Here is a 25,913-nt window from a genome sequence, read left to right as displayed (position 1 = left end):
GGTCTTAAAGTTATTTCTCGTTCAGAAAGGACAACGCCACTGCCATCGAAAATCCCAGGTTTCGCCTGGACCGTGGCTGCCCCCAGGTCTGTAGCAGGGAGAAGCCGGCACGGAGCGATGCCGGAGAGAACCCTGCACCTGCCGAGGGCGGCAGGGCGATACAAACAACCCAGTCCCCAAGTGACTGTTTAGCTGCAGCCGCGGAGATCAAAGACGCCCGCGAAACAGCCAGGCAAACCTCAAACTAAACACGTAGCTGCTGGGACCTCACCGACACCCGGAGCGCACATCGCTGCACGGCCCGAGCCCCTCCCGAGCCGCCCCTGGCCCCGGCCGTGTCTGTGCTCCCTGAGGGGGCACCGCGCTGGGGACAGGAGCGGGTGCCCGGCCCCTGCCCGGCCCGCCCGGCACCGGCTCCTTCCCGCCGGCCCCAACCCGCCCTGTGGCGGCCGACACGAGCAGAAGGCGGCACTGAGGGAAGCACCTCACCTTCCCCTCCTGCTCCCGCTGCGGACAAGGCGCTGTCAGCTCAGCTCAGCTCAGCTCAGCTCGGCGGGCCCCGGCAGGCGGCATGGCGGGGAGGCGCGGGGGCCGGGGCTGCCGCAGGCTGCCGGCGGCGCGGGGCGGGCACCATGGAGAGGGCGGGCGGCGGGAGGAGAGCCCTGGCGGGCGGAGCGGAAGCGCGCTGGAGGCCGGGCCCAGAGGAAGTGACGCCCCGGTTGCCGCGGCGATCACGGCCCCGGAGCTGGAAGCGCGGCGGGGCGATGCTGCCGGGCCGGGCCCCGCTGGGCGCCGCGGGCTGCGGCCGCCTCCTGGCAGCGGGGCTGCGGCCTCTGCTCTGCGCGCTGTCGCCGTGCCTGGTGGCGGCGGGGCGGCGGTACCCGGCCCTGCGGGTGGCGGAGCCGGCTAAGGAGAAGCAGGTGGAGCGTAAGGAGCAGCGGAGCAGCCTCGTGGTCCGCCGCTTCATCGCCTGCCCGCAGCTGGCGCGCACCGTGCGGCGCTGCCTGCAGCCCGGGCCCGGCCCGCAGCCCCTCATGCTCGAGTTCGCGCCCGGTGAGCCGCCCCGAGCGCCCCAGTGACCTTGGGGGGTCAGTGCCCGCTGCCGCCCTGGCCACGGGCCCTGCTGCGGGAACGGGCCGGGACACCGCCTCTCCCGGGATTTCGGGCGGGAATGGCAGCTCCTTGTGTCTCGGCCGCAATCCCGGCTGGGAGCTGTCCCGAACCCGCGTCCCGGCGCCTTCCCGGGACATGTGGGTGCAGGCCCCGGGGTGTCCATTGATGCACAGCCTGGGGAATGAGTGAGGGAACAGTCTGGAGGCTTGAGGCACTCCTGTGAAAATTTTGCTGTAAAGTGACCAGAGGTGTCATTTTCCGTCAGGTGATACTTTGATTCTGTAGGTGAACTTTATCAGTAAAAGCACAGCCAGGACTGTGTGCTATGGCAAAACCTCTGCAGTTGCCTGACGGTTGGGTTGGTTTGTTGGGGTTTTTTTGTGGTTTTTTTTTTGTGTTTACATTTCTGCGGAATGTATTGTAAGGATAATATGGGTAAGATTTCACAGTATATTACAGTTGGCAGAAGAAAAAGTAATAGAAACATTTGAAGAAAAAATAATAGAAACATTTGAAACGTTATCTCCAGTGCTGTTGAGTATCTAATTGTAACATTGTGCTTAGTGTAATACAGTGAGAAATCTCGGGCAGGCTCCAACTCTTGTTTTGAAGTGTGTTTAACCAACACAAGCTATGTCCTGTTGAAGGTGATATGTCCTAAGTTTTGTGTTGGGAAAATCACTAAAGAAAATCACTTAGAAACAAAGGGGCACTTCTAAAATGTTTGGTTTGTTTTGGTTTTTAAATTTTTTTTTCTTTATTTTCCTACTCCAGGTCCTGGAATTGTGACTCGATCTCTGCTTGATGCAGGTTTTAGAGTGGTAGCTCTGGAAAGCGACTTAGATTTTTTTACAGACTTACAGGTACACTTTTGATTCAGTTGCACGTTTCTAAAACATAATTAAAGGGAAAATGAGAAATTAGCTTATATTGTTGTGTAATTGTTGGATCAAAAAGGAATTAGGCAGTGATTGTTACTTGCAACATCTGACATAATGCCTAATAACAGTATGTGGTTTGGTATTGTAAATGCAGAATGTGTTTTAATTAATTTGGCATTTTGTGTATGTAGGAATTCGAGTTCATACATAATCTTTCTATGCATAAATAAAATTTCAAACTACTTGGAGTCATTGCAGATGTTTATGTTTAAGCTTCTGTATGAAGCTGTAAGAAATCTCTAAAAATACTCTTAGTTATTCTGATTATCTCATAATTTTATTTAATCTGTTTTCACACAATTGGCACATGTGTTGTCCTCTCCTGCTCACAGGGGCTTTGCATGGATTCAAAGGTTCAGACACAGAGCTGCAGAAGTTGCTCTAGAAAGTTTGCATTACTGGTTTGGAACCAGTGACTCTCACCTGACTTAAAATATGTCTTCACACATTTCAAGTCGTGTGAGTCACACGTATCTCCACAGATATGAAGAATTCTAGTTTTAAATTGTTGAAAGAAGCAGTTTGCTTAGTTTAGTAGTGTGTTTGTATTTTTTTTTAAACATTGCAGAACATCTTACTAGTTTAAGTATGTGGTTTAAAGCTCAAGTTGAACAGCACAAAGAATGTCAAAATGCCCTGCACAGTGAAGAGGGCAATCATTTTTATCAGCTGAAAGAAAGAAGCTATTTGTTTTATCAGCTGTAAGAAGCAGCTCTGAGGTTTGACTCTTGCTCACTGGGTAACAATTTTAGGTAGTGCTTGAATGCATTTTTTTGTTTCCATTGGATGTTTTGCAAAACTAATTTTATCCAGATTTCTTGAACTATTTATTTTTGTTCAGTCCCTAGAGAATAGCCTGGATGGGCAGTTCAAGGTGATTCATGGTGACTTCTTCAGATTGGATCCACTGGCAAAGGGAGCTTTGAAACCACCCGCCGTGTCTTCTGACAAACTTTTTGAAACCATGGGTGTAGCAGCAGTTCCTTGGAGGGCAGGTAGGTATATGTTGATGATCACACACGTTACAAACATGTGTTTGAAGGGTGCATAGGCAGTTTGGCAAAACCTTTGGGATTTGCTGGAGGTATATGTTCTATTTAATACACATGCCAGATTAATGGGTACTGTTTTCTACATTTCAGCTTTGCTTAAGATTCATGATAGCTTCATGTGCTTCCCCCCCAACCCCATGGCAATATCAGATAATTAGCTATTCTCTTGTCATTTAAAGTTTTAGTCTAATGCAAGCTGGGCTTAGATTTGACTGAGGCTTGAATTGTATTCATTCTTGAACAACATGAACTGACAGACTTTCTTCTCTTCATTGTTTGTAGTTTAGACATTAGAATTAATGAGATTGTCTAATACATACTGCAGAATTTTAAAGATGCTTTTAAACACTATTGTGTGAAACAGATGTTCCTTTGAGAGTTTTTGGCATCGTACCACAACAGTTGGAAAGAAACAGACTTTGGAGACTTCTTTTTGCCATGTATGAATGCAGTTCCATATACAGATACGGAAGAGTGGAGCTCAACCTCTTTATAAGTGAAAAAGAGTATACGGTACGTGCAAGGCATTTTACAGGTAATGAAGGTGTAGTGCTTCACAGAACACAAACCCATTTATATTGTGTACTTAGTGTTTTTGCCAGTGAATGTTTTTTCTACCAGAATTTTTAAGTATTGTCAGTTTCCTACTTGTTTGCTTTATGCAGTGATAGCACTATTAAGAAACATTCTGTTGTCATATAACCTCAGATCTTACAAATGTGAAGACTCGTCTTTGAGAAGTATGTGCAGCAGCAGACTAGCTGATTTCCATTGTAAATTGTGAGGAGATTAAATTCTGTGCCATCCTTTTGCAACAAGTTTGTTTACTAGTTGCAGGTAATAGTTAGGGGAGACTGAATTCAAAACACAAAAACATACTTGAAGAGAATTCCGAGTCACTAAATACCAGTACAGTGAAATGCACTTGTACTCTTGAGTTGTTTTGTATGCAGTACTGAAAAGAATAGAGGCAAAATATACTGATTTATGCTCTTTTTTATGAATGCTCTGTACACTAAGATGGAGAGCCTTTTCTGGATTACATACTCCTAATTTATGCTGTCCCAAAGCTCTAGAATTGTACTTATACTTCAAGGATGCCTTTTTTCCCTCCCCCAGCCCCCCCCCCCCTTCCCCCATGAAACTGGGAGGTTTGTACAGAGCCATAAACCTTTAATTACTTCAAGTAGACAAGGACTTCCAGGTCTGCTTACACAAACAGTGTTTTGCCTAACACTCCTCTGAAAAAAATTAAACGTCTTAAGTATATTCTTCTGTGAAATGACAGGTTGGACACCACTGAAATACCCACTTGTATGATATGTTTTAGTGGTCAGATTTTTTACTAAACACAGGGCAGCATATTCATTTAAGGCAGTCTCTGGTTTTTGTTTTTTTAATTAACTTTTCTGGTTATAATGTGAACTATGTTACATAAAAGTTGCATAGTAAAAGCTATTGGAACCTTCTTTAACTAGGCATTATTGACTCCTTTTTGTTTGTTGTTTTGGCTTTTTATCATATGACAAGGCTCTGTAAATCTATTACACGAAGCTAAATCTCCTTGCTACAATTTACTTCTTTCCTTGCCCTTTTTGAGAATAACCACAAGGTTTTCTTTTTTTTCTTGCCCTAAGAGTTGTTTGATTTGTGACATTGATCAGGATGATGACTGTGCAAGTTGCTTAATGTTTGGCGAGGTCACCTAATGTTGTTACTCTGCTTTGTGTGTCTTCTTGGGAATATTTTCTTATCAGTGCAAGCTGATAACTCTGCCAAAGTTATGGTTTTTGTATGAAATCTGATCCTTATTTCTCTATTGTGTGAAACTTCTCTGCCTTAAAAGGGACCAGAAAGTACATGCTGGAGATTCATACATAGTTCAGTTATCCAAATAACTGCTGTGAAGTTCAAATATGACATTCAAATATTATGTGTTCTAGCCCTGTCTTCTGACAAGATATACTAACATAGCACAAAGCGTATATTTGAGGCCTAATGTAACTTCACCTTGGAATTTTAGATTTACCTGAATTTCTTACTGTTTTATATATATATATATATATGTGGATTTTGCTTAGATAAAGACACAGTCTTGTTTTTTGCAACTAAAATGCTTGCTCTTTGCCATTTTTTTAGGTATTAACAGCAAAGCCTGGGAAGTCAAAGATTTATCAAGCACTTACTGTACTTGCACAACTAGGGTATGAAATTGAACTACTGCATAAGGTAAGAGTTTTGTACCAGCTGATATGGCCTAATACTATGGACATGCATTTAGAAAAGGGTTTATAGTGGTTTACTATTGCAAACTAATTGGAAGCTAATTTGATGTTGAAATCAGTTGGAGAACTGTTGAAAACTTCTGTGAAAAGCTAAAACAGTCATGTTTGGTGTAAAACTCTTTCAATTAAGCAACATTGTTATTCACTATGATGTCAGTGTTTTCACTGCAAGCCTTTGTACTCAAAAACAGTTATTATCAGAATCTGGTTTAAAAAAAGGTGCATTTACACACCAGATAAATCTTTTCCATTTTGCTAATGGTTGTGTGAAATCAGAAGTCTGTTTTTCCAATCTGTCATAGTCTGCTCTTTGTTATATCCTCTGAATTTTGCCATAATGTATGCTTTTGACTTCCTAAGCTGTGTTAAGTAAAATTTTTTTTTGAGTCTTTGTGCTTTAATGTTCCAAGCATACCCGCTTCTCCTATTAGTCAGTACCTTCTTACCTTGTTAAACATGCTATGGTTTAGTTTAAATTTTTTTTATGTTGTCCCCCCAGTTTCCCATGAGCACATGGGCATAAACTTTCAGTTAGTTTATGCTTTTCAGATTTATTTTTGTGCTCTGTTTTTCTAGGAACCTACCTTCATAATTTTGTTTGTGATGTTTTGCTAATTTAAAATTAGATTTCACTGTCTATTGTCTTCCAAATACCTTATACTACAAGGTGTACATTAAGGTAAATATTAAGAAGTGGAAGAATAGTACTTTATGAAGGTGGTGACCTGACTAACAAGGATAAAGTAGAAGTGGAGGCATTTGATGTCTCTTTTGCCTCAGTCTTTAATATGGCCCCCTGAGCCAGAGGACCACGAGTGTGGGAATAGTGACTTTTCATTTGTGGACACTGAAAATGTAAAGGACCAGCTGTATCAGCTGAATGTTCACAGATCCTTGGGGCCTGATGGAATTTATCCCAGAGTACTTAGGAGCTAGTGAAGTTATGGCAGGACCTCTCTTGATCAGGTACCAAAGGTCTTGGGAGTCTGGGGAGGTCCCTGCTGACTGTAGCAGGGCAGTGTTATTCCATGGCCTCCTACAAAGAAGGATGTGAGGGAAGACCCAGTGAACCACAGATTTGTTAGTCTAACCTCAGTGCCTGCAGCCATCATGGAGTACCCGATTCTACTGGAAGGCATTTGAAGAATAATGCACTCAGCAGGCACAGTTAACATGGGTTCACAAAGGAAAGTCTGGTTCAACTCTTCAGACACTCTACTGTGATAAGGTCACCTGCCCTGTGGATGAAAGGAAGATGGTGGATGCAACTTTTCTGGATTCTAGGGAGGCTTTTGATACTGCCCCTCACAGCATCTTTCTGTCCAGCTGTGGGATGAGCAAGTTCAGGGTGTGCTGGGTGAAGAACTGGCTGAAGGGCAGAGATCAGAGGGCTGTACTAGTTTGGGCTACACTTGGCTGGCCACTGCTCACCTGGGGCTGCTTGTTGGCAGCAGCTCAAGTCTGAGTCAGCAGGGTGTGCCCTGGCAGCCAGGAGGGCAAACTGCACCCTGGGCTACCTCAAAGAGCATCATCAGACAGTCAAGAAAGGTGATTGTCCCACTGAATGCAGCGTTGGTGCAGCCTCACCTTGAATACTTGGGCAGTTCTGGTTCCACAGTTTAAGAAGGATGAGAAGGTCCTTGAGTGCATCCAGAGGACCGCAACAAAAACAGTGAAAGGAACAGAAGGGAATGTCCCATGAGGAGCATCTGAGGGCTTTGGGCTTGTCTTGTTTGGAGCAAAGGAGGCTGAGGGGTGACTTCACTGCTCTCCACAGTTTCCTGAGGTGGAGAAGGCGAGAGGGAGGTCCTGAGCTCTTCTCCCTGGTATCCAGTGATAGGATATATGGAAATGGTTCAAAGCTGTGCCAGGGGAGGTTTAGACTGCACGTTAGCAAGCACTTCTTTACAGAGAGGGTGGTCAAACAGTGTAACAGGCTTCCTAGAGAGGTGGTCGATGCCCCAAGCCTGTCAGCATTTAAGAGAACATTTGAACAATGCCCTTTATAACATGCTTTAGCTTGGCTAGCCTTGAATTGCTCAGGCAGTTGGACTAGATCACTGTAGGTACCTTCCAACTCAAGTAGTCTGTTCTATTCTAACAGAACACTTTAATTCCATAATACATTTGCTTCTCCCATAGGAACCTTGGTCTTCATTTGCAACTAATTTGAAGAATGGGAAACTGGCAATACCAAAAACTGTGGTAAGATTGTTGTATACACTTTTTTTCTGAAGATACACCTAAACTCCTTTTAATTAAAGATTAAAGTAACTTTATAGCAGCATTTACAGATGTATATTTTTAAGAACTGTTCTAATTAAATTTTAAGGCAGCATAGAGATTCATCAAAAGTGGGATGAAGAATTGCTATTATCTTAGAAACTGAAATAAACTAATATCTTTATTGTCTGTGATGGAAAAAATGTAGTGAATAAACAGCATAAAGGAGTATGTATGAATAGGTAAAGTATTTTTCAGAGAAAGTTACTGATGGTCAAAATTACCTGCTTGAACAAAACAAGTGTTACCACACACAATCAGTAAGTTGCTGGTTTTGATTAAAATAGTTATTCACATGTCAATTATAGATTTCATATGCAAGTTAATTGTGGAAAAACATGAGTCTCCAAACTTAAATCTGAGAAGTGCAGAAATACCTTGTGTAAAGTTATTTACTTCTCTCCTCTGGAGAAGTAATGATGTTCCTTTGTATAATAAAGGATTATTCCTATTTAATTCTGATAATATAAAAGCATGTTTACTTAATATTTTTAAGCTTCATGCTCTGCAGAAGATGGCTATGGTGCCATATTGAGTGTAGCCTGCAATATTTCTGTAATATGTAAGTGACTGGGTGTACCTTATATGCTCAGTTGTGTTGCTGAAAAACCATGTGGAGAGGCCCATCAGGTGGGCTATGCAAGATGTACTGGGACAACTTCAGAAATACAAATGTCAGATCTAATATATCCATTGCTGCCAATACAGAAATACAATTATTTCAGTTGAAGACTCCACCTCCTCCCAGTTTAATAAAATCCTCATGTTGCAATGGTGTCTTAGTGTTACATAATTCTGTCTTTATATATAGAGAAGGCAGGTCTGATACCTTACATAGTATAGGAATACAATAGGCTGTATAATATCTTGAAAACTCAAGCCTGTGTTGTTTATTTCAACTAAGAAAGTTCACTTTTAAAATATAGAAATAAATCCCAAATGATAGTATGTTTCTTTTCTATTTTCTTTTCTATTTGAGGCATAGGAAGGTGAAGCCTCATCTTCCAAAGAAATCACCTTGTTAAGACTTTTAATAAGAATTGTTACTGGTGGTGAAGATGAAACTCTTAGCTTAAGATATATACTGTCTTAAAAAGTGATTTTTTTCAGTGACTTACTCTCTTTTTTTTTTTGCAGCAGGTGCCAAATGACCATTTATGTTTGGTACGACTGACTCCTCAGGAAAATCTATTTACAGGAGGCTTGAAGCCATCAAATGCATCTACCTTTATTTTTATGGTGAAGCAGTCTTTTGCTAAACCTAAGTCTAAACTTACAGATAGATTAAAGTAAGTAAGAAAGAATTACAGTTTTTATACTTCAGAGAAATATATAAAAATATTAACATATGTTCCCAAAGCAGTATTTATTTGCAGATGAAATACAGCCTTTTAAAAAACTAAGTAATTATTTTTAAATTAATTATCAACATGTAAAATAGAAGATTTCATTTGTGCAACCTACTATATAGTATTTTGGGGACTATTCCTGTCAGGAAGGTTGACAAGTATTTCGAATGTATGTGTGCAGTAATTCCTGCAGTGGAGCTTAGGTCATGTATCTGCAGGAAGTTTTCACTTATTTTACAGATACAATAATAAAGCCACCAAGAGTTTTGCAGTTACAGAAATTAAGAGCTGAAAGAGATTCAGCTTATAACAGACATCAAAGTCATGCTAATGAAAACAGCTGAAAGGTTATAGAAGGTGGAATGAAGATGTCCTCAAAAGGCTGTTATCTAATTAAAAAATCAGGCTTTAGACATTACCAATTATGCAAGCTATTCACGTTTCCTTATGATCAGTAGATTTCTGTTTCCCAGAAATGGAAGGTGTTCACAGTCTGGAAGGCATTAACTTCTTGCTGATGAAAATAATGAATATACTTCTCATTTGCTTACAGTAGGTTACGAAAATTAATTTCTAGAAAGGGGAAAAAATAAGCTACTAAATTCCAGTAACTCTCTTAGCAAAAGCAAGTGCAAAGAGCTTTAATGGATTTCTTTCTTAAAGCTCAGTGGTATACCTGGTCTTCACTTGCTTCTTCAGCCAGGAAGTTGAATATATGCTTGTAATATGCATCTTCTGTGTATTTATACACTCTTTTCCTGTCTGGGAAATAGTTAATGTATGTGCATATTTCTAAAAGTATAGCTTTCATAGCAAAGATGTAGATAGGGGGAGGGTGGATACATCTGTTTATGTATGGAAGAAAATACCTGGGAGGTATAAGCCACTAGTTCATGCTATACTGAGTCATCCTTGGCTTTAATTTCTCCAGCACTGAAACACTTTTAAGGCTGTAATGCCTGTTACTGACTTACGTATTTAGGGTAGATGAGGGAGAGAGAGCACCTATCCTGAAATGAGGAGGTTTGTGTGGTTTGCTGTTGTCTGTGTGTGCTGGGGGCTTTATTTGCTATTTATGCGTTATTTTAATAGCAGAGGTTTCTTCCTGTTTGCAGTATGGATTGAAAGTAACTTGTGTGCAAGAAGAGGTTAGCTTCTTCCAGAAGCTGTGAAAGAGTGAAATGGACCTTCAAATAATGTTTCTTGCTTTTTAATTTTTCACAGAAAGAAATGGTCTATTATGATTTTGTCTTTTTGTTTCAGTTCATGGAGTTTGGATAATAGTGACAGATTACTGAAAGCACTAGAAATTCCCAAAAAAGCTGCAATGTGTAACTTGTATCCAGAAGACTATAAGCGACTTTTCGAGGCTCTGCAAAACTCTGATATGTTTGCTGAAACCTTGTTCCATGATGAAGTCTTGGCAAGTACAAGGACCATGTACTTATAAATTTAAAGCTTTTGGAAGATATCTTTTCTTCTGAAAGATTACTTTGATAAAAAGTGATTTAAATAAAATCGGAGATACTGTTAGCTAGATGATTTCCTGTCCAAACAGGAAAAATTTAGCAAGTAACAAGAGCCCTTCTACATAGGATGAAAGTAATGAATTCACAGTTACCTGTCACAATCCTGTCTGGAATGGACAAGCTTTGCACACAATCCTATCTGGAATGGACAAGCTTTGCAACTTTTGCAGGGGCTATTAGCTCGTGCTACTTTTGGATGTACCACTTAAATGCAACTTTTTGTTACACTGTTGCTGTATGTTTACAACATTTGAAAAAACTAATAGACTAAATTATTATTTGTCTGGTTCTTATTTTACTGCTTAATGATTTGAATGCCCTTTTGACAGATTCACAAAATACAAAGGTCTTTACAACCACTGAGTCTGCTACATTGTCTGCTTCTCTGAATTTGCAGCCTAAAGTCGACATAATGCTAATAAAATTAATAGTGGTATGTTAATAGAAGACAAGTAATGACAGGGTGATAAAGCATTAAGTGAGAGTTGCTTAAAATAAAGATTGTGATATCCCTGAGGAAAAGTAACAGTTATTTTGAAAACAATAGGGTCAACCTGTACCAGTTTATAATACACAAACACATACATGGGTACGGGGATTATTTTAGGTCTGAAAGTTACCAGACTATTCAGTGCTGTATAAATGACTTTAAAAAAATAAAATCATCTTAATTGAAACCTTTGCCAATATCTTCCTTTACTGTGTAATACATGTACCAAAAAATTACTCAAAACCACATGCTATTAAAATTCTGGTTTTAGCCACAGTACTCTGTAAGGCAACCTCTTCTTAATTTCTCTTTCTCTTTTACCATTAATCATTCTGTTGTTCAACAATGCTTAGAGGTTCTACTGTTTCTGAGTTCTATATTGTACCCTCTGGGAAGAGCTGTAGCAAAAAATACACTTCTTTAGCAAAGCACTAGTTTATAAAATGCCATTTTGATGAAGGTTGAGCTATTTTCAGGCTGTGGATAACAGCAGTGCCCCAAACAATGCAAAGAGAGAACTGTATTTCTTAAGCTTAGTGTGAGGTATAGATGTGTTAAGCATTCATCTCTGTCTTCCTCCTGTAGTTTTGGCTGCAGATGAAAAATTGAGCAGCTTCAGTTCACTCTGCTAGCTAGGCTGTAACTCCCTCTTGAAGCTGCTGCTGAGCTTTTCTAATGTTATGATGAAACTCGTAGAAAGGCTGAGGCTTAATTTGCAGTCTGTCTCCAAGCCTTGCTGGTGTTCTGGTGTAGGTTGTCAAGATTTGAGGCTTCCTTTCTGTTTACATCTCTGACTGTTTCAGAGACAGTCATTGTTAATTGTCAATGAATGGCAAACTTGCATTAAGAAAAGCAATTCCACCTTTTTCAGTCTCATTAGATGGTAACTGTCTTATCTACTGGTCTACAAGACTGCTGTGTTTCTTGGGCTGATCCCCCCACACCTTGAATCAAACACCTTGCTCTTGTTGCAGCAAGATGTCTTATACATCTAACATACCAGCAGAAGTATTTAATACACAAAATGTAAGACCACCACTGCCTAAATAAATTTCTTCAACTGTGTGCTGATAACATTTCAAACATACACTGAAAAAAAGAAAATTATTTTGATGCTGTTAGAAAGCAGCACTTAATGAGCCAATGCAGAAACTAACAGCAGGAGTCTGTAAGTGGAAGAAATATTGCATAACTGGGGACTTGAAATGAGATTTAATGCTCAATAGAAATGCACCATTAAGGCTAAGTGTAAGCAATGTTTAGCCCCAATCACAAATGTGAAATGGAGAGAGAAATGCCTGCTGTTCTAAAAATGATTTAAGTATTCATGGAAAAGATGGAAAAAGTGAAAACTACTATTGTATATGAATAAATAACACAGGGAATGAAAATTAAGTAGATCTATATATTTGATTAATTGATGCTATCAGTAATTCCTACTGTTGCAGGATTTTAGCATTTGTATGATAATGTTGAACTTTCATTTCACTTTCAAATTTTAAATTGTATTTAAAGGCTTGTCATACATTTGTTACAATTTTTAACCATTGCTGTACTATTTGTGTTCCTTTTCCTTTGCATAACTTTTTTTTTCCTCAAGCCTGATTTCATACATGAACCTCTGAAACACAAACCACATGTGACGCACTATCCAGTAGAAGACTTTAAAGTGTTGCTCTCACTCTTCCCATTTTTTTGAGGAGCTGCCCAAAAATGGTGTTTGGCATTCCACATTAAATCACCAGTATATCTGAGCTAGATATTGATTGTAACTTTAGAGATGCTAAGTCTTTTCTAGTAGCCCTCATAATTTGTGCTGCCTGGGAAAGAAAATTATGACTGTGCTAGCAATTGCCTAAGCTTTTCCTACTTACCTATATTTAAATCATAACAAACACAAACAGAGACAGAAAAAAAACTTGCTCCAGTTAATTTTGTCACTTGGAATTAGGAAGTCAGTTAAGTTGAACTCTATAGTCAGTTTACTTTTGATCCGGAAGAAGAGTTTGTGACCTTGCAGTAATTAACCCAGCAGATGCTGTGATGAGGGATTGTTAAGGTGGAATGTGTCTGGACTGGCTACTAAACCTGTTCAGCATTAGACATTTTAATAATTAGAGCTCAGCCTTGCAGGCTAATGATAATGTTGATGGAACTATCAGCATAAAACTTGAGAAACAGATTGTGTGGTACAGTTTAGGATGTGCAAATGTGATAGGAAGAAACTGAGGCTTCCTGAGAAGCATGTTGAATTAATTGTTTTGTCAGGCTGAGCACAATCTGTGAGGCTGCAGACTGAAAACTCTGACCTGAGCTTTGTATGACTTTAATTAGCAAAGCCATACATTTCTTCTGTAAACATTGAGAAAATGAAAATAACAAGTAACTTTTCCAGGAAGGACAAGTCAGTGGGAGATGTTTATTCGCTCCCATTATATCCTTGTTTAACAGCTAATGCATCTTTCCTTGTGTGGGGTGTTCAACTTGTCACTGCTAAAAACAGGCACACTGACTGCCCCCAGCTGATAGAACACAACATGCAGCAAGCACATGAAGCCCAAGGGAAATTAGGGGTAGTTAAGATACACCAAATGAAACATGATTACTCAAAATGTAACCACTGATGTGGTTGATCCTGTTGATGACACCCGAAATACACAAACAGCGCAGAACTTCTTCAGCTTGCTTCTGTCATTTGAAGGAAATTGATGTGCCTGAGGCAGGGAAGATACAAATAAAGTAGAATGGTTTGGTAAATTTCCCGGTAAAAAAAATCAACAGATAAAACCTACTAAAATGCTTCTGCAGTGATTTTTAATTTAACATTCTGGAATCAATTTTTCACTAGCACATCAATATTGAAAGTGAAGAGACATCTTCAAGAACTACGTGTTCATAAAAGATTTGTCTGTACTTACAAGCTTTCAACTAATTCAACTAACCTATGCTGTTAGTGACACAGAATTTGTACAATCTAAAATTTAACATTTTGTGTTCTGAGCCATATTTTGATCCCAGAAAAAAAAAAAATCCATTTTGTGCTGTGTTGTTTGGAATGGCTATTGCACATTCATGAGTAAGGAGCAGAATTTGAATTATTTCATTACTGCAGCTTTTTCTCTAAATTCATGTTTTAAAACATGCTGTCATGAGATAGAAGAGCTAAAGCTCCATGACAGTGTTTCCTGGCACTAAGGACATATGACTAATTCAGCAGCATCAGCCACAATTAAGTGATATTTCCTACGAAACTGCCCTCATTACACTCCTTGACAACTGCTTCCGTCCAGAATGTCTCATGCACTTCAAATAGCTGCTGAGAAGTCTGACCAGTTTAGGTCAGTGTATGATTTGGTGAAATAAAAACACCACGCTGATAACAGGGATTAAATTGAACTAAATATATTCTTGGGCTAAATAGGCACTTAGTGAGATATACAGCCCTAGTATTATTATGCATTTGTCAAAATTCAGACTGACCATTCAAAAAATGTCCAACTGGGCATTCCATTGATCACCATTACTCAAAGACTCTTCATGGTCCTCCCAGGCAGAGTTGTCCCTATCCTGTAAGTGTAGATATCCAGAATCAGTTCTTCAGGCCCTTCATACAGATGTCCAAATATCCAACACTGCATTAAAATGTTTAATGCTGTTTGAAAGCTTATATATACAGAAAATCTTTATTACTGCAATTATGTTTTCATATCACTTGAAATGCAATGTCAGCTAAAAGCTGTTTTCAACCTTCTGTGGCTTACTTCCTGTACAGTTTACACCAAGCTGATGGAAGTCCCTTTCTACAGGTATTCATACTTCAGACTCTCCTAGAGTAGCTGGGCTCTTCAAGGTTGTGATTTTTATTTTGTTTATGTGCCAGTGAGACAGAAGACTGGCATTCCCTCAGATGTGTTTTTGTACTTGGCAAGGTTTTTTGTGTTACTGGACATACAAGTGAAAAAACCTATTAAGAAAAACTGAGAAAATAATGAAAATCACATCTGGTATTATATATTCATATTAGCTCTTCCCTTAGTGCACTTTTTGCAGTTCATGGCTAGACCTTTAGGTTCACATTTTTTGTTTGACCATTCATTTCTTAAATTTATCCACTAATAGAGATAGATGTTAACTTCTGTTATTACTGGGCTTTTGGTATGGTTATGGATGATGCCTGCTTAGAAACTAAAACAGCATAGACAGGAAAACGCAGAATATTTAATAGGTGAAGAAGTAAAGCATACAGGCCAAATACAGAGCTAATTGCCTAATATTTTAATAACTACTAAGGTTAATTCTTGAGAAATTCACAGTAGCACTGTAATTTAACACATTTTAAAAATTTGCTAGAGGAGCTAAAGATAAGCATAGTAACATGCATAATGATTTCACTAACAGCTAAGATTGCTGTCATTTCTTTTGGTAACGAATTGCAGCATTAAACAAATGTCAAAATATATTTTTCTGTGAGAATCCTCTGGCTTTAGGTACCTTGATTCTTCCTAATAGCAGTGTTTCAGATATGCATACTGCCATGCCTTATTGCCTTGTTGCAACTTGGATGAAAAAAAATTGCAGACTGAATAGTTACTGAGAACAAAACTGAGTGGTTTTTTTGCACTGCAAAGCTGCTTGGCAAAACTGTTGGGTCTATGTCTCTGTGTTCTTTGACAGCAGCAACCAACACTCCTTTCCAAAACACAAGCCCTACCTCCCTCTATAGGCGGGATAAGGAAAACCAGACAAAGCCCATCTGCAGTTTAGCACATTTAGCCTGCGTCATGTAATATGTAATCTCATAAATGAATGAAAGCTATGCAGACCCCTACAGAAAGCACTTATTTCATGGGCTTTGAGCACTGGCTTTTCAGATTAATGCTCTTAGTTAATTCTTCAAGTGTTTTGCTTTTTCCTTTGTCATTTATCTGGTCCCTCTAACTCATGGTTCCGACAAAAAGTAATCTGGTGTATGGGCTACATTCTCAGTGAGAAACACCACCAGAGCTTAGGTGAAGAGCTTAGAAACACCACCAGTAGCCCAGCAGCTCCTGGCCCAGTCTTATTTCTTTGTATTCAGATCACAGTGAGATCTAGAAATACATACAGATGCCGGCTCATATAATATATGAGATATATAATGTCCTTTTTTGGCATGGCTCTTGACTGAACCATTATCACACTGAACCATTGCCCACATGTTCTTCGTAAACTAAACTGTTTAATATTTTGTGTATAAATATGTGAAGTATAAATATCTAGAGCCAGTGCCGGGAGGATGGAGCCAGGCTGTGCTCAGTGACGTCGAGCAACAGGACAGGAGGCAACGGGCAGAAACTGATGCACAGCAAGTTCCACCTGAACATTAAGAAAAGCTGCATTACTGTGTAGGTGACTGAGCACTGGAGCAGATTGTCTTTTGGAGTCCAGGACATCCCTCTGGGTGCCCTGGGAAGTCACAGACCTCGGTAGAGAGGCCTGGGACCCGAAAAAGAGGGTCTGGGGTCTGTGCAGGGGGGTTTGCCTGGCACAGAGCCCAGGAAGACACAATCTTTGATTTTGGTCCATGAGAAAAACATCCAACAGAGAGAAGAATTGCAAGTCACAATGGTGTTACTGAGAGTAGTGTAGTTATCACTGTGCAGAAGATTTCATAGTTTTGGATTTTTAGAATGTAGATGCAGAGGGACAAGATGGTGGTTTTAGGGTGGTGCCCTGGGTTCTTCTTCTTCTCCCTTGGCATCCATCCTCTGCAGTGACATGGGCACAAAGTAGTTTCAGTGGATTGGATCAAAGTAGAAATGACCCTGTTAGTACAGGTGATAGACACTGGCACAGAATTGTAAACAATGGGTACATAGCTATCTGTATAAGAGGTAGCGACCTCCCATCACAGGGGGAGTCACCTCGTGTCCAGGCTGCTGTGAACACCTTGGCCGGACACAGGAGGGGAATCACCTCGTGTCCGAGCTGCTGAGATCTTGGCTGGACACAGAGAATTGTAAGATTAGAACTAATAAACAACGCGAGAAAACAGAAAACCAAGACCTTGAGACTCCTCATCATTCTCGCACCGAGCACCGAGCTCAGCACAGAACACAGAGACACAGAGTCAGACAGCAGACCCTAAATCCTTCCGAGGTCGAGAGGGAAAATCCCTCCCTTCGTGCCCACACGAACCACCAGCCTTGGAATCTCGGGTGAGAAACAACCAGATTAAAACCTGAGAATTGTCCAGAGAGGCTGTGGAGTCGCCCCGACTGGAATTATTCAAGATCCCTATGGACGCAGGCCTGTGCAGAGTGCCCTGGGATGGCCCTGCCCGAGCAGGGCGGTCCCACCAGAGGGTGCACTGCAGTCCCTTCCAGCCTGACCCATTCTGGAATTGTGATACGCATTAAGTGCCTCTACAGGCCAAGGGCTGCCCTGCGCCTCTCCGTGCGGCTGTGCTGTGCTGTGCTGTGCTGTGCTGTGCTGTGCTGGCCGGGGACACAGGTGTGCCCCATCCCGGCTCCATCGTTGAGGGATCGGTTCCCGCCCGCGGGAGGCGCCGCCCCGGCCCTTGCCCTGATTGAAGATGGCGGCGGCCGCGCGCGGTCACGTGCCGGGGGCGGGGCGCCCCGCGCTCTCCTCTCTCTCCTGTCCCGGTGGCGGCGCGGGCGGCGGGATGGAGCCGGCGGGGCTGGAGCGCTTCCACAGCCCGGGAAAGGGAAACGGTCTCCGCTCCCGCCGGAGGGTACGGCCCGGAGAGCTGCTCTACCGAGGCGTCCCCTTCGCCTATATCGTCAGCAAGGAGCAGCTGGGCAGCGTGTGCGAGCGCTGCCTGCGCAGGTACCGCCGGGAACGCGCCGCGCCGCACTGCCGCCAGCGCCGCCTGGACAGCGCCGCCCCTTCCGCGGGGCGGGGCCGGGGCCTGCCAGAGGGGCGGCTGTGCGGGCGGGGCGGGAGGGGAAGGGTGTAAATACTCCGGGGAGCGGTCGGCTGTGCGCCTCCAGGGCTGAGATGCGCGGCTTGCCGCTTCCTGCCGCTCTTTTTAAGTGCGCATTTTTTTTTTTTAAATTTTTTTTTAAACGGCTGTTTCGAAGGTGTCGGCCCTTCCCGGGAGGCGGGATGCCGGCCTGGCTCTGTGCGGTGCGGCTTTTCCTGGCTCAGTGCGGTACCGGGAGGGTCCGGCCTGCGCTCGGTGCTCCCCAGTCCTCGGGGGCCAAGGGAGCTGTGCCCTGGCGGGGCTGAGGAGGCGCCATCCCCTCACTGAAACAGGCAGCGGGCGGTGTTGGAGCTTCCTGTGGCCCGCCCGGGTTTGTCCCGCCACAGAGCGCGTGGTTTTCAGACATAAATGCGTGCCCGCCTTCCTGCCTCACGAGTGGAAAGGACATAGTAAATTTCTGTGTTTGCTTAGAAGGAAACGAACAAAGCTGGTTTTTTTTAGCCTTGAGTGGTTTCCCCAGCAAGCTGGACGGTTGTAGAGCTGTTAAAAGAGTATCTGTGTATTAGTACCTGAAACAAACCCCGGTATCATTGCTGGGAAGTGAAGAATAGAGACAAGAGAAAATTCGATACTGCTAAATTTTCGTTTTTAGGTTTTTGCTTTTATTTGGTATATTTGGTATTTGTTCCATTTTTTATTTTTTTTTTCGGGGGGAGAGGGGGAAGGGGGTTATTTTGAAAATATTTGAAGGGGTTTTTTTTGTTGAAGCAGTCCAGGTGTTTTGCTTCATGTCCTGTACAGGGCATCTCAGTTTCTATTGAAAGACATAAGAATGTGATTCTCATTTAATCAAAGAAAAAAGTTGGCAATGTATTCCAGGTGATGCTTGCATCTTACTTCAGCACAACCACAACCAAAGCAAAAACCCGACAAAAGCTCCTCCAAATAAACATCAAAACCAAAAGTTTTTTAGCTGTTATATCTGTGAAATCTGAGTCGTGGCGTCAGAGTCCTTTGGGGTGGTGGCTGAACATTTTTGACTTGAAGTTAATGCAAAAATGTTGTGCAGCCTTCAGAACACGGGCTGAAAAATTAAATTTAAAAAAAGTAAATAAGGAAGCCAAAAATATATTTCCACCAATCTGTCGTCTTTTGCAAAATGTGCTGTGGCTAGACAGAGTTTATAGATCAAGACTGTCCAAGCTAACATTTACCTAATTAAAGGAGATATATATATCCATGCAGTACAGATTTTTAATTTTTTTTTTTTTTTTTTTTTTTTTTTTTTTTTTTTTAAATTTTTTTTTTATGCATAGAAATTAGGCAAATGGTGAAGTACTGCTAAACTGTGATGTGGAATAGAGCCATTTCATCAGTCTGGTTTTGATCTGGTTGAATCTGGTGTGGTCTTTGTTCAAAGTGAGGTATCAGAAAAAGGTTACCACTCTCTTCCAGGACTGCAGATAAAAGTCACTATTCTTGTTTTTCACTCTAATCTTTAGGTGGCAGTACAGGAACACAAATTTGAAAAAGGTTTAGTTCTTAACCTTGATTTAGTGTTTTAGCAGTCCTTTTATATATGTAATTAACGTTTGAAGCTTTACACTGTGACGTGTAATTCTATACTTGCTTTTGTCTCTGGGCTTGTGGCAGTGAGTGTTGTTTGATGCAGTTTTAGACTGTATGAGAAGTGCTGGGTGAGCCAGAAGATGGGTAGTGAAGTGCAGAGCATCTTCCATCTGGACTTGCCTGGACTTGGGGTCGCAGGCTTGTGATGGTGCTGACTTGCTCTATGACCTTGGCCAAGTTCCTACAGCAAGGAATTGACGTACCAAAGCAGAGTAAGGTTGGCTTTTGGGGGCAGTTTGCTGCTCTGTTTTAGAGAGGAAAGCTCAGATGGTGCAGTAGTTCTGCTTAGTCTTATCTCAATTAAAGAGAATATTATTGTGGATGTAAATTGCTGAAGTATTTATATACAAGGACATAAATATATATATACACACACACACATGCACATACTTGATACATCTAATGGTAGAGTGATTAACAACCCTTCCTTACTGGGCTGTTGGTACTGTTTTTATAGGAACAACAAATTTTTCAGTCATTGTTAGGTCTACCTTGTGTGTAGAGCAGATGGCAGATTTTTGTCACTGTCTCCCCTTTTGTGATTTCTTCTTACTTCAAACAGAACCCTGTATTTTTTATTGAAGAGGTTCATGTTTTTTATACAAGGGTGGGCTGAAGTGCTCTGCTGTAGATGGTTTAATATGATAGTGTAGCTATTTGAATGGTATTCTGTTAGCAATTATAAAAAATACTGTCCTGAAATAAGATAATAATAAAGATTTGCGCTGAAATACAAATTTTGATAGGGTATTGACAGTGTGTATTTCTATGGAATCAGTGTCTTGGGAGAACATGATGTATTGCATAATGGTACGTTTTTTGCAAGGGTATCTGTAGTGTGCCAAAATTTGAATGGCCAGCATCTTTTTCCAGCAATTTCCTGGGGAAAACAACAGAAAAGATTCTTTTTTCTCTTACTAATTAAAAGTTTTCTGTATGACTTCTTCCATGCTTTAATACCTCTTTAATATTGGTCTGACCCTCAGATTTTGAATTGAAAATATATCCAGCCTGTTAGAGTTTGGGAATCAAAATTAAGTGAAAGTCGATGATATCTCTGGTGTTTGTTTTTCACTAAACATTTCTGTGATGCCTTGTAGTTACAAGAATCCACTGCAAGAAAATTTAAGTCCTAGTTAATACTTAGAAGCAAACAAACTTCATAGAATCCAAGTTTCAGAAAAAGTAGGAAAAAAGAAGTAACACCATCCCATTTCAAAATGCTATACCTTTTATGCCTTTTAGGGAAATGAATATATGAAAATAAATAATGAATAACATTATGTATAGACTATGAAATAAAAGGTATTAATGTTTCTTTTTTGGGTAAGGTCAGAGGTTAAGACTCTGGAAGTAGGTCAAGAGGAAGTATGAATGTATTTTTGAATGACTACAAGTTTTCTAAACATATTTAAATAGAGAAAAAACATTAAAGCTAGGAGTGGTGATAAGCTACATGTGACAGCAAACGTTATTGTAGTATGGGAAATATAACCAAGCCTGAATAGTTGGATGATTAGTGGGTAAACACAGGCCAGCAATTGTGTGCTCCTTGCTTGATTTCACCTGATTTAAAAATAGCCAAATGGAAACACCTTAACATTCAGAACTGTGCATTCAGTCCTGTGTCTTCAGCACTGACACACTCTTAAATTGGCTGCTTTGTTATTATTATTACTACTGTTATGACTACTGCTACTAATACAACATTGTGTTACTTCATCACCATGAAAGTTGGCATACCATTGTTAAAGTGTGGAGTGTCAAAGTTAACGGCAGCCTGAAGGTACAAAAATACCGTTAAGTTTTAACCACGGTATGGAATTTTTTAAGTAGAGAGAGGCAGGGTTTGACTCAGAGTGACAAGGGGGGTGGTTGTGATTGTGTGATTCTTCCTACCACTGTGTCGCTTAAAATTGTGTTGTTCTGCCTGAGGACAACTGTTCAAGTGTATCCCTTTCATGCTGCGGCAGGGAGGTCAAGAGAGGAGAGGAGCTCATTATTTTGGCTCTTTAGCAATGAGAGTTTCTCCGTGAAGTTTCTGTCATTCACCCATAAAGCTGAGGTGCTTCCTTAAGGACCAAAGAGAGTGTCTCTTTTAGCACAGCACCCGAGTTCTGCTGCTTCCAGCTTTGCTGGGTCATTAAGCTAATGGATGCTCTTTTCTTACGTGATGTTTAGAATGTATGAGACTTCCAGTAATGCACAAGGCTATGAAACCTACACTGCCTCCTTATTTATAGCTAAAATTACTTCTGTTGCTCGTTAATGCAGAAATAGCTTTAAATTTAGGCTGATTTCTCGAAAACATCCTGTTTTGTTGTTCTAGGTGTTCCTAGTATACCTATATTTTGTTCTACAGGGATTCTAAAGTGTGGAAAATCAATACTTGATGTTACATTCTTTGACTTTAAACTTCTCATCAGTTCTCATCAAATGAAGATAGTTAAGTATTATAGTTCTTTAGATATAAAACAATATTCATGTTTTATGGTTTGCTTGTACAAAAAGATGTTTTGGGTTTTTCTCTCCCATAGAATGTTGGTTGTTTATAGAATGGAACAACGTTTTTAAAATTCCTTAAACATATGTAAGAACATAATTCTTAGACTTATGACATAAATGAATAAAGTTGGTCACCATGGCTTGGTGCCATGTCATGCCATAAGTCAACTAAGTTTTTTAGATGTGAGATGTATGGTGTGTTTGGTGTCCCTTCAGTCCCAGTCAAAACTCTAGACAGCGTTCCAGTAGTTTTCAAGATGCATAACTTATAGAGTAATATAAAAAACCCTTATTGATCAGTGTGAGTATTAGGATTGGATAATCATGGGAATAATATGCTATAATTTGATGGAGCATCCTGACAGTTAGGAGTGAAATTGCAGCACTGACTTTTGATGTACCTGAAGAGTGAAGTAAGAGCAAAGCATGTGAAACAGAATTGTATGTGAGACAGAAGCTATACAAAATATTGTAGTTTCAGGTTCTGTGTACATTTGTGAGAATGTTTCCCAAGACATGAGAAATTGAACACCACCACCAGTAATGTTTCTCTCTATAGCTGAATGACAGTCTAAAAAAATGCAGTGAACTTAAAAGACTTTCCCTCCCCCATCTCAACTTACTTCCATAGTGTCGAAGCAACTTTACGAAAAGCAGTATAGAAATGCTTTTTTTCCTGCCCTCGTGCTGCTGGAGCCACAGAAGTGGCTTCCAGGCTGCTGTCCCATACTGCCAGGAAAATCCTCTCTGAGAGAGAGTGAAGACAGTCTATGACTGTGCTTTCCTGCAGTGTCTCATCCAGAGAAAGTTTGTAGCAAAAATTACACTTACAGTCTGCATCTCCCATTCCTGTTTGGAGTCAAATTGAAGGGGGCGGGGTAGGGGAGGGAAGAAGGAAGCTCTGCCATTCAGGGTAGCATTCATAAGAAGTTGTCCTGGCCTGCCTGTTAATTTGGTTTACTTCCCTCAAAGCACCCTTTTGCTGTGGTCAGGAGTTTCATGTGTTACTGTTAGGAATATCCCTTGGTAGATGTTTTTGATGGGCTATTTATTTATCCTGGAGGCTTGTTTTGAGACTGTAATTCAGGTTCTGTTACCTGTAAACCCTTCTTTTCATTGCATAGTATTTTGGTCTTTAGTTGGTGCCTCCTCCCTGCTTTGGATACTCTGGACTTGCTTTAGGTGAAATATGGGTCACTGCTAATCTTCCCTTCCTCCCCTGCCCTGTGGTCTCAGTACTGTTGTTCATGTCTGCTGCTGCCAACCTGGCTCTGCTCCTGTTAATAACAGTAGAAACAGAAAAGGGAGAGGCATTCTTAAAAATAAATTCTCCCAGGTCAAGAGTTTTTATTACCATGCCTGTCACTTATGGAAAATGAAAATTTTAGACATGCTTTAAAGGGCCCTAAAGCTATTACTATGTTGGGATTTTGTATATACAGTTTTCATGCTTATACTGCTCTATAATTTGAAAGGTATTGTATCAAAATTGTTGTCCTGTCAAGCTGTGACTGACCATTTAAGTTGTAGTCATCTTGTAGATTTTACTCAATTTAGGTTTTACTGTGTATCTGCAATCCACACCTGATACTGTATTTCTGTTATGCATGATACAGTCCCTAATATTAATGTTTTAAAATATTAATATGCTCTGCATAAATACTCTTTGCTTGTGGTTATTGATAAAATGTGAAAATAAGTTTGTGGATTGGATTAGTATGCACTTCCTTAGGTTGAACTGTAATTGTGCAAGTACAAAATTATAATCGGCACTAGAAGGGAAAATATGAGTAATTAAAATATGGTAACCTCTAGCTAATGTAACAACACAATTAGTTCCAGATATTTCCCAAAGAAAGTTTTTAATTATGTGTAAATTGCTCAAACTTTTGTACTGCATTGGGAATTTATTGTTTAAATTCTTTAAGAACTGTTACTGATATCTTGTGCATAGGTGGTGGAATTCATGAATTGTTAGTGATAACTTCCATTGTGGCTGTCCTCAAAAGCCACTCTGTGCTTTTGCCTGTAGGGTATATGGAATGATGCTGTTTTCCCTTGAAGAATCTTGTTGTCTTCAGAACCAGCTGCAACAGCTGTTTTGAATTACCCAGAATTAGGTGGGTGAGGCTGATGGAATTTTCTGCATGTCTCTCCACCCCAGCCATTCATGTTTTGGAGAGGGTTATGGATCTGCATGGCAGCTTACCTGATGTGCTGGCTAGGAGCTGCTGAAAGGGCAGGCATTCTTACTGGCTCTCCTGAGTCCTTGCTCTCCTTCCTGCACCCACCTTCTGCTTCTCATTTGGCACTTTGCTGCTCATATGATCTATGATACAATGGTGCAGAGAAATAAACTGGCAGAAAACATACTTTACCAAAACAGAAAAGTGCCCTTGAATCAGCTTATTGCTGGGGGAAGAGAGTTGAAGAAGCCACTGAATGGGAGTCAAGGTCTGATGGTCAGGGCTGTGCTGTGTGGTAGTGGCTGGCCTTTAGTCTGCTGTAGCTAAAGAGGAAACTCTAAGAAGGACAGTTAGAGGAATTTCTGAGCTCTTATGGATGTCTTTAGGAGAAGTAGGGCTTTCAGGTGTGCAGGATTGACTGGCTTCTTATTGTTGAGTTGAAAAAATTGTTGAGGACAATTTTTTTCTGCCTTGTCCTAGTCCTGGACATTGAGATCCCACCCTCATTTCTTTACCAAGGCATGTTTTAGTCATATTTTACTTCCTCAGAAGCACATCCTAGCTTCACTTTAGCAGAAGAAACACTGCAGACATTTGCAGTTGTTTCTTACCACAAAGAAAAAAAATTCTCTTTGACTGAAATCTTGGTTCCATGGGAGCTTATCAACTTTTCTGACTTCATTTTTGAAACTGATTTTACTCATTTCAGGATCTGTGCTTAATTCCAGCAATCACAATTCTCACAGCATCTCCGGGGATGACTCAGAGATGTTATTTGGAGGCCAACTGAAAGTTTTGAATCATTCCCAAGGATGATGACTGTAGGGTCATTGTCAAACAGCACAATTTGTTGAACACTAGGAATCCTATGCTAACTCAAGCTGCAGTCCCATATTCATGCAATGTTTAGCTTTCATGTTTATCATCATAACTGCTAGCTGCCTTCAGCTCAGGGCTTGCTTTGCTGTTAATTTTATTGTTCAAGCTAAAGTGAAATTAAAGACTGAGTATTTTTTTTTTAAGTATCATCTTGGCCTCTGAGTTCCTCATGCTGCAGTCAATAGGTAGGAAACAGAATTTTGGTCACTCAGGGTGGGCTTGCCCTGGCTGTTTGTGTGCTGCCTGTGTCATCATTCAAAGCAAAAAAGCCAGCAAGTGTGTTGAACACTACTTATGAAGGTGTGATTAGGAGTCATTATGATCTCAGAATCACAGAAGATGTAGAAGTGCAGAAAAGGAGTAAAAGATCATCAAAAGAGGAAGTGAAACGGTCATGTCAACTGTAAATCCCTTCTCACAATTCACCCAAACATGGCTCATTCATACAATCTAATTCAAATGTCTCATTCAACTGCTCAGAGTGTGCACTGCTGACCTGAGAAGACAACTTCTTTGGGGATGGTGTTCTTGGTAGTGGGAAGGAACATGGTGGAATAGAGAGAAAGAAGTTGAGATATTTGGAGGAGGATGGTCCTCAGGAAGGAGAGATTTGTCTCAGGAGATACTGAGTGTGAAATAACTGAGTATGTTTCTTAGGGTAAAATACTTGTTCAGTATATTTCGTGCTTCTCGGGCAGAAATTTATTTTTATTTATTAGTCAAGCAGAGCTTGAAAGCAGCTTGCTT

The 25,913-nt window shown here is 40.8% G+C and overlaps 2 protein-coding genes across 3 annotated transcripts in view; both read left to right on the top strand.

The window, feature by feature from the left end:
• Positions 1 to 764: 764 nt before the first annotated feature.
• Positions 765 to 11,233, top strand: TFB2M (transcription factor B2, mitochondrial; the record flags this gene model as incomplete). Of its 2 annotated transcripts, none has more annotated exons than XM_083858424.1 (8): positions 765 to 1,053; positions 1,888 to 1,976; positions 2,896 to 3,049; positions 3,471 to 3,619; positions 5,246 to 5,335; positions 7,534 to 7,596; positions 8,815 to 8,963; positions 10,287 to 11,233. In XM_083858424.1, the coding sequence occupies 8 exons, from the start codon at positions 765 to 767 to the stop codon at positions 10,471 to 10,473; spliced, it is 1,170 nt and encodes a 389-aa protein (XP_083714550.1). In that variant the 3' UTR covers positions 10,474 to 11,233. The 2 variants fall into 2 exon arrangements, with proteins under 2 accessions (XP_083714550.1, XP_083714549.1); XM_083858423.1 differs by having other exon boundaries at positions 8,812 to 8,963.
• A 6,377-nt stretch (positions 11,234 to 17,610) lies between these two features.
• Positions 17,611 to 25,913, top strand: part of SMYD3 (SET and MYND domain containing 3) — a 382,457-nt gene continuing 374,154 nt past the window's right edge. Inside the window, exon 1 of the mRNA XM_083857103.1 lies at positions 17,611 to 17,870. Coding sequence (XP_083713229.1) covers positions 17,617 to 17,870 — 254 coding nt within the window. The 5' untranslated portion in view covers positions 17,611 to 17,616. The remainder of the gene's footprint in view (positions 17,871 to 25,913) is intronic.

The sequence above is a fragment of the Zosterops lateralis genome, assembly GCF_965231275.1.
Source record: "Zosterops lateralis genome assembly, chromosome: 3".
In the NCBI taxonomy this organism is placed as follows: domain Eukaryota; kingdom Metazoa; phylum Chordata; class Aves; order Passeriformes; family Zosteropidae; genus Zosterops; species Zosterops lateralis.
The sequence above is the reverse complement of the archived record's forward strand: the minus strand, read 5'-3'. Positions and strand labels throughout refer to the sequence as shown.